The sequence below is a fragment of the Urtica dioica genome, chromosome 2 (genome assembly GCF_054948205.1).
Source record: "Urtica dioica subsp. dioica isolate 48M chromosome 2, U.dioica_male_clone48M_v1_H2, whole genome shotgun sequence".
NCBI classification, from domain to species: Eukaryota; Viridiplantae; Streptophyta; class Magnoliopsida; order Rosales; family Urticaceae; genus Urtica; species Urtica dioica.
The window spans coordinates 34,237,166-34,246,157 of NC_142757.1; the positions used below are offsets into that span (position 1 = coordinate 34,237,166).

The window sequence follows — 8,992 nt, forward strand, 5'->3', positions numbered from 1 at the left end:
AAGTAAAATAAGAATGGTAGAAAAAAATTATTTTTTTCCATAATCAACTTTTTGAGTTTTTTTTGTAGTAAGTTTAAGATTAATTCATGTTAGTCCATGCAACTCTGTAGATATAGATAGATTATATAGAGCATCCACCTCCACGATAAAAAAAATTATAATCTTTAATTTGAAGTCAGAAAAAAAAAATCATATGAAGCTAATATGAAGTTAGCATAAAGATTAAGTTATAATTTTTTAGAATGACTCCATTAAATATTGTTTCAAAGAAAGGGTTTCTAAAGTGATTTCGAAAATCTTTTATAATGCAAAAGCAGTGATGGACATTAATTTGACTCTCCGAGAAAGAAGCGATTTCGAAAATCTTTCATATAAAATTAGCCGTGAAGAGAAAGCTAAGAACTCCTTTCAAAAAAAAAAAAAAAAAAAAAAGAAAGCTAAGAACTGCTCTGTTTATAAATATTTCATTTCCTGATAATATAAAAATTGGAAAGCAAAAAAGCAAAATAGCATGTTTCAGAGAATCCTGATATATTATAAAATAATAAATATTTAGCAGACAAGACACAAAAGGCAAAAGTAAAAGAAAAGAATATAACTACATATATACATATGTCATATACTTTATATATATATATTTATTTTTACATATATATATATATATATATATATATATATAATTCGTGGGATCAGTTACCCGCCTTTGTTGCTTCTTCTTCACTTTATTATTTCTCACCGTCGCTCTCTCTTTCTAGGGTTTCTTAATTGCCTCCGATGCCATGAACAGAACCGACTGTCGAAGACCCCCAAATTTTCAACGCCGGCGATTCCCTCCGCCGCCGATTCGCCAGAGCCACCCCTCTCCCTCTCCCTCTCCCTCGCCGCGGCACTCCGTCCAGCTCTTCCGCGGCTCTTCCGCGGCTGTATCGCCCGACCTCGACGACGTTATCGTCCAATGCCAATCTCCGCGACCGGAAAATCTCAGGTCGTACAGTACCGGAACCCTAGCCGGAGTCCTCTTCTTCAGCCGTTGGTCCGACGCACGCGATTCCATCCTCTGCCTATGGAACTCGCGACTCTCCGGCGCTCATTTTCTCTCTCCCGTCCCCAATTCCCCTGCCGCTTCTCCGCCGGAGCTTCGCGACCTCGAAGATCGCCTCCGGGTGATCTTTGCCGACCATGTGAGGACCTTGATCGTCGGTGACGAGGTAGCCACGTGGAAGGAGAAGCACGACCGCCTTTCTGATGCCGTGAAGGAGTTGTCGGCTCGGCTCGGGAAAGCTAATGGCCTGGATTTGTTTTCCGAGCTCTCTGATAGGAGAAAAGCGCTCGTATGCGAGAGAGACTTGGTGGTGAAGAGGATTGCTGAGTTTCGGTCGGCCATGAATTGCCTTCTTGCTTATCTTGAAGGGAAGAGCTTGAGCGAGTTCGGCGAAGACGGCTTGCCGGTCATAAAGCTCGAAGGCAAGTTCGATTGGGCTCTGATTCACTCCTTGCTTCTGCGAGAGTGTCGAAGGCTCAAAGACGGCTTGCCAATCTACGCTTATAGGCAGCGATTTCTCAACCAGATTCATTCCCATCAGGTATTTCAACTTCTCACCACCTTCTCGCTTGTATATGCGTGGTAAAGTATCAATCCTTGACTGAAATGTTCCGCAGATAACGGTCTTGGTCGGAGAAACTGGGTCGGGGAAAAGCACGCAGTTGGTGCAGTTTCTGGCCGATTCCGGATTTGCTGGCGACCAGGCCATCGCGTGCACCCAACCGCGCAAGATTGCTGCTTCGTCACTCGCCAACAGAGTCAAGGAAGAGTGTGTCGGTTGCTACAGAGACAGCACAACGATCGCTTATTGCCCGATTCTCTCGTCCAACCTCGACTCCAAGGTAATCTTCACCTCCGACCACTCTCTGTTGCAGCACTACATGTCCTCCTCGGACATGTCGATGATATCGTGCATCATAGTGGACGAGGCTCACGAGCGAAGCTTGAGCACCGATCTCCTTCTGGCGCTGGTGAGAACTTTGCTTCATAAGAGATCCGATTTGAGGCTGGTCATAATGTCCGCGACGATAGACGCCGAGCGGTTCTCGGATTACTTTTACGGGTGTGGAATCTTTCACGTGTCGGGTAGAAATTTCCCAGTCGATATCCGGTACGCCCCGAGTTATACCGATGGCAATTATGTGTCCGATGTGGTGAGAACCGCAGCCGAGATTCATAGAACGGAGAAAGAAGGAGCGATCCTCGCGTTCTTGACTTCTCAGAACGAAGTAGAGTGGGCGTGTGAGCGGTTTGATGCTCCTGGGTCTGTCGCGATACCGCTACACGGGAAACTTTCTTCCGATGAGCAGTTTCAGGTTTTCAAGAAATATCCCGGAAAGAGAAAAGTCATATTCGCCACAAATCTTGCCGAGACTTCGCTGACTATTCCGGGAGTGAAATATGTGATTGATTCAGGCATGGTCAAAGAGAGTAAATACGAGCCAAAGAGCGGAATGAATGTCCTTAAGGTGTGTAGGATCAACCGGAGCTCGGCTAATCAAAGAGCTGGACGAGCCGGGAGAACGGAGCCCGGAAAGTGTTACAGATTATACTCGGAATCTGATTTCGAGGCAATGCCTCCTAGTCCAGAACCCGAGATCCGGAGAGTCCATCTCGGCATCGCTGCGCTGAGAATCTTTGCTCTGGGCATCAAGAATGTGGAGGAATTTGATTTCGTTGATGCTCCGAGCCCTGAAGCTATCGACATTGCTGTGAGGAATCTTGTTCAGTTGCGAGCTGTCCAGAAAAAAGATGGAGCTTTTGAACTCACCCACGAAGGCTGGTTCTTGGTGAAGATGGGGATCGAGCCTAGGCTTGGCAAACTAATTCTCGGCTGCAATAATTATCGACTGGGTAGAGAAGGCATCGTTCTCGCTGCTGTTATGGCGAATTCTAGCAGCATATTCTTCAGGGTGGGGAGTGACGACGAGAAGCTAAAGTCCGACTGTCTTAAGGTAAAATTTTGCCATCATCACGGTGATCTTTTCACGCTTCTGTCAGTCTACATGGAATGGGAAAGAGTGCCCAGAGACGGAAAGAGCAAGTGGTGTTTGGAAAATAGCATCAACGCCAAGACTATGCGTAGATGTCACGATACAGTTGTGGAACTGGAAGCTTGCCTCGAGCGAGAACTTCATGCTATCGTTCCAACTTACTGGCTCTGGAATCCCAACAAATCAACTGACTTCGACAAACATTTGAAGAAGGTAATACTCTCTTCTCTGGTTGAAAATGTGGCGATGTTCTCTGGGAACGACCAGCTCGGCTACGAAGTGGCTTTGAACGGGCAACATGTTCAGCTTCACCCATCATGCTCGTTGCTTGTGTACGACCAAAAGCCGAGCTGGGTTGTTTTCAGCGAGATTCTCTCGGTCACTCGTGAATATTTGGTGTGTGTCACTTCTTTTGATTTTGAATCACTGTCCACTCTTTACCCTCAGCCCCCTTTCCACCCGTCGAAGATGGAGAGTCGGAAGTTGCAAGTCAGCGTCTTGACCGGTTTCGGTGCCACTGCACTCAAAAGATTCTGCGGGAAGAGCGGAAGTAAGCTTCTCGCCGCCGTGTCACGTCTCCGTGAACAGTGCGTGGACGAGCGCATCAGCATCAAAGTCGACGTGGAGCAGAACGAGATAAGACTGTTTGCCAGGTCACAGGATATGGAAAAGATCACGGAATTCATGAGGGACGCATTGGAATGTGAACAGCGTTGGATGAGTAACGAGTGCTTGGAGAAGAGCTTATATCAAGGGCCGGGCGTACCTCCCGTTGCTCTTTTCGGAGCCGGAGCCGAGATCAAGTATTTGGAGCTTCAGAAGCGGTGTTTGACCGTCGATGTACACTGTTCGAATGTGAGCTCAACGAACCCGTTGGAGGAGAGAGAGATTCTGAACTTCATTGAGAACTTTTCCTCTGGGACCATATGTGGATTCCACAGGCTCACATCCTCGGGCCACGAAGCTGATGCTGAGGGCATGGGTATTCTGGGAAGGATAACGTTTCTCTCACCCGATGCGGCCCAGAAAGCTGCTGAAGTGAACCCAGGCGAGCACAATGGGAGGAAACTCAAGGTGATTCCTTCGCAGCCAAACTCTGGAGGAGATCAGAAAGCGTCATCTTTCCCCACTGTCAAAGCAAGAGTTCAGTGGCCTAGGAGGGCAAGCAAGGGGGTCGCAGTTGCGATATGTGACGAAAGGGATGTTGGGTTCTTGCTCGACGATTTTTCTCGCCTCACAATCGGGGACAGAGTTGTCTACTGTGAGCGTGGCAAAAAGAGTCCGGACTCCATCTTGGTCAAGGGTTTCGACAGGGAATTATCCGATCATGAAATAGCAAGCGTGTTAAGGGGCGCGACGAGGCGGAGAATCCACAAATCATTTATCGTGAGAGGAAGCGCGCCAGAAAATCCTCCTCTCGGCGCTTGCGAAGAAGCGCTTTTCAAAGAGATTGCTCCTTTTATGCCGAAATCGACACACAACACAGGTAGTTGCCGAGTCCAGATTTTCCCACCCGAGCCGCATTCTAGCTTCACAAGAGCAGTTGTCAGCTTCGATGGCAGATTACATCTCGAGGCTGCAAAAGCTTTAGAGCAGATTGATGGGAAAGTTTTGCCGGGCTGTCAGCCATGGCAAAAGATTTTCTGTCAGCAGGTTTTCCATTCCTCATTAACATGCTCTGTGGCCGTCTATTCCGTGATCAGGAATCAGTTGGATGACTTGATAAGAAGCTTCAAATATAGGAGAGGTAAGCATTTTTTTTTTAATTATTTGATACTTTCAAAACATAGCTCTATTGCCAGTTTTCGCTTATCCTCTCTTTTCTTGCTCGTAATCATAGGCGTGGAATGCGAGATAGGCCGGAATTACAACGACTCTTATAGAGTCAAGATCACCGCCAACGCGACAAGAACCATCGCGGAGGTGAGAAGAAATGTGGAAGAGCTGACGAGAGGGAAGACCATAGGCCACGAGAGCCTTGCTCCGACTGTTGTTCAGCATCTCTTCTCGAGAGACGGAGTCAATCTCATGCAAAGTCTCCAACGAGAGACCGGGACCCACATCTTCTTCGAGCGCCACAGCCTCACCGTACGCATTTTCGGCCCTCCAAACGGGATCGCCGAAGCCGAGCAGAGACTGGTCGAAGCCCTCTCGGCCATCCACGAGGGCAAGCAGCTCGAGATCCAACTCCGCGGGAAATCCGTGCCCCCGAACCTGATGAAGCAAGTGGTGACCCACTTCGGCCCCGACCTCCACGGCCTAAGGGAAAGATTCCCGGACGCCGATTTCAGCCTCGATACGCGCCGCCACGTCGTGGTCGTGCACGGCGACAAGGCGCTCAAACCGGAAGTAGAGAAAGCGATCCACGAGCTCGTCGGAGAAGAAGCCGTCTTCGACGACGAAGCGGCTTGCCCTATATGCCTCTGCGATCTGGAGGAGCCTTTCCAGCTCGAAGGCTGTCTCCACAGGCTATGCCGGCCCTGCCTTTTAGAGCACTGCGAGTCGGCGATCAGGAACCACCAAGACAGCTTCCCGCTGCGATGCTCCCACAAGGACTGCGGGTCCCGGATCCAGGTGGCGGATCTCAGGCAGCTCCTCTCGCCGGAGAAGCTCGAGGAGCTCTTCCGGGCGTCGGTGGGGTCGTTCGTGGCGTCCTCGGGCGGGGCGTTCAGGTTCTGCCCGTCCCCGGACTGCCCGGGGGTGTACCGGGCGGCGGGCAGCGGGCCGCCCGAGGCGTTCTCGTGCGGGTCGTGCTGGGCCGAGACTTGCACGGGGTGCCAGCTGGAGAGCCACCCGTTCTGCTCGTGCGAAAAGTACCGGGAGATGAAGGACGATCCCGACCTTTCCCTCAACGAGTGGAGGAGAGAGAAGGTAAACGTCAAGGACTGCCCGCTCTGTGGTTCCACCATTGAGAAAGTTGACGGTTGCAACCACATGGAATGCCGCTGCAACAGACACCTCTGCTGGCTCTGCCTCGCCGATTTTGACTCCGGCGATGACTGCTACGCCCATCTCAGAGACATCCACACCGATCTCGACAATTTTGGGTTTTGATTTTCACACACTGTATATAACATGACCGGTTATATATATATATATATATATATATATATATATATATGGTACTCTCTATCTGCTGAGTGCTGGTAAAATGGATTCTTGTGTACATATGGTTTAATAAATTTGCCTTCCAGTCTGGTTGTTTTTGAAGCATAGTTTTTATTTATATCAGTACCGCTCTTCTAAGAACTGCCATGTTTTTTGCTCTAACCTCAGTCTTTGGTCCTTGTTCTGCTCAACCCGGTCTGCTCATTCTTTGACACAGCCCGGGACTCCTTTTACTCTTCATGGTTTCACGTCCTATTGCACTCTTCGACTGAGCTCATTCTATCACAGTATTAATTCCACGTGTCCCATACTACTCGAGAGTCTAGACTTTCATGGCTGCCCATGAAAAATGGTAACCGAATCAGCATGCCCTTCCATCAATTTTCACCACTCAGAGCTGCTCTTCTTTCTTCACCACCACCCTCAAATATATAATTTTCAGTTTATTAAAGTGATTCAAATTTCAAATATACAATATAATCCTATATTATCATGTTTTTTTAATATATGCGAAAAAATAAAAATTAAATAAAAGCATGGTCAAAGCATAAATTTTAAGTAAAAACAATAACAGCCTAGTTGTTCTCAGCTTGATGAGATTTAATGAATGTCATAGTTTACTCATCATTTCTATAGTTCAAGAAGTTAAAAATTAGTATATAAGAATAACAAAAAATATGTATTTTAGAAGAAAAAAAACTCATAGTATATACACTTTTAGTTTCTACGTTTACAAGAAGTAAAAATATCAAAAGAAATATTGGCAACCAAAGCAAAAACAGCAAAAGAGAAAGACAATGCAAGAAAGCACAGAACAAACCCCATCATCATCATCATCATCATCATCATCATTATCATCATAATCACGTTTGGTTTTCAAACTTGAAACTTGGAGCTCAAGCAACCTGACCCAAAGGCGATGAGCAAACAAAATCTTGGCCTCGTCGAGCAAAGCCTCGAAAAGACGAGCTGTTTCCTTTTCCAAAAGCCAGACCCTCTTCTCCGCCTCTCTCGCCCTCGTCTGAGACAGCTTCAGCGCCTTCAAAACTTCCAATGTCTCGCCATTTATAATAATCACTATTGTCAAATAATGACTCTCTCCCAAATCACACCCATCAACGACGACATCACTGTTTTATTATTCGACCCGGTGAACACCTTCTTAGGCGGAGGAAGATCACAGTTCTGTATAGTAACGTCCATGGACTCAAAATATGTGAATGGAATATGATGGAGAATGAGATTAGAATATAGAGCTTGTTTTGTAGCGTGGAAGAAATGTATTGAGAATGTACGCGTTAAACAAGAAAGATTTTTTTTCTTTTAAGAATTTATATGTCAATGGCTTGAGTTATAAAAACACATTTCTTTGTTTTTTCCTTTTGAATTTAATTAAATAGGGTGATGCGGCTATCTAGCCATTTAAAGTTTGAGTTTAACAAAATAGCCGAACTTTGAAAAATTGACAAAACCCCCAAAATACCCACACTCCCTTATCTTCTCTTCGCTTAGTAATCCCTCTGCAGATTCACCGCCGTACAACCATGGAAGAGACTCCGTCTATCTCCAAGCTCTCGCCGTTGAACTTGCTCGCATCTCCCACTACTCAAGGAAGCTTCTTGTCAACTCTTCTTCCCCAACTTCACAACCACTCCCGGCGAACTTTCGCGACGGTGACTCTCCGGCGAGTGGCAGCGGAAGCACATTCGACGCCAATGTGGTGATGATCCTCTAGGTCCTTCTATGTGCCCTAATTTGCTCGCTCGGCCTCAACTCCATCGTCCGATGTGCTCTCCGATGCTCCTCCATCATTGCCGCCCCAAACAAGCAGGCTGTTTGTGTTCGATCGCCGTCGGAGATCGTCGTCGAGTTTTTCTGCATCTTCTTCTTTTGATTTATCGCACAGTGGATTAAAAATTTTGAAAGCAGGATTAAATTTTTTGACATCTTATTCTTCTTCCTTTTCTTCTTCTGATTTATTGCACAATGGATTAAATTTTTTGAAAGCATGATTAAATTTTTTGAAAATAATTAAGGGTATATTAGTACTTTTATATTATAAGTGGCTATTTTGCATCAACTTGTGAAACCTTGATTATTTTGCTAAACACTAAGTTTGAAATGGTTAAAAAAAAAAAAAAAAAAAAAAAAAAAAAAAACCAATTAAATATGGGTAATATTCCTTTCTTGCGTGTGTCCAACAAACATATCTTAGCGACTTTTGTCACGGTGACTCTAAATTAATGAACTGAGCCGATACATGCGGAGAGGATAGATTTTTCTTTTTTCTACTTAACAAAAGTGGGTTTACAAGACTTTTGGAATTGATTTTTTATTTTATTTATATTTATTTCATTAGTATACATAGACCAATACATATTTAGAGATCTGCAAGAAGTGGCCGCTAATGGGATATCCAATGCTAATAATAATGAAAACAAGGCCTATCCCTAAGGTTTATTCAAACGTTTGCTTTCATGAGATAATTTCAAGACTATGATTTTTTTTATTTATCAAAATCTAGTAACTGTCTAATTCCAGAATAAGTACCAAATTTGTCAATAAACAAGTTCAATCACTCTCTAATTCTGAACAACAAATACGACCTACAGACTCTAGAATGTTTGAACGAAAATGGAAATACTGTGTATTGATTCTTAAAAGTATGATGTAATCAGATCTATTTCATGTTTAATTTGTAAAAGACCCAGAGTATAACAACTCTAATCTTGCAAGTCAATGTTCTATTACATGATAGTGAACATTAAAGGGGGAACATTTTATCTGCAAACTACTTGTCATTAAGATAGAATGATGGACTCACCAAAATAGGCAGAGCTAGAATTTG

At 45.1% G+C, this 8,992-nt stretch overlaps 1 protein-coding gene and 1 pseudogene across 2 annotated transcripts; one reads left to right on the top strand and one right to left on the bottom strand.

The window, feature by feature from the left end:
- The first annotated feature begins 689 nt into the window (after positions 1-689).
- Positions 690-6,240, top strand: LOC149404511 (ATP-dependent RNA helicase DEAH11, chloroplastic-like). 2 transcript variants are annotated; one of them, XM_089603633.1, is made up of 4 exons: positions 690-1,583; positions 1,660-3,249; positions 3,484-4,783; positions 4,877-6,240. In XM_089603633.1, the coding sequence occupies exons 1-4, from the start codon at positions 780-782 to the stop codon at positions 6,088-6,090; spliced, it is 4,908 nt and encodes a 1,635-aa protein (XP_089459759.1). In that variant the 5' UTR covers positions 690-779; the 3' UTR covers positions 6,091-6,240. The 2 variants fall into 2 exon arrangements, with proteins under 2 accessions (XP_089459759.1, XP_089459749.1); XM_089603623.1 differs by having other exon boundaries at positions 1,660-4,783.
- A 604-nt stretch (positions 6,241-6,844) lies between these two features.
- LOC149404512 (uncharacterized) lies at positions 6,845-7,347 on the bottom strand (annotated as a pseudogene).
- Positions 7,348-8,992: the final 1,645 nt, after the last annotated feature.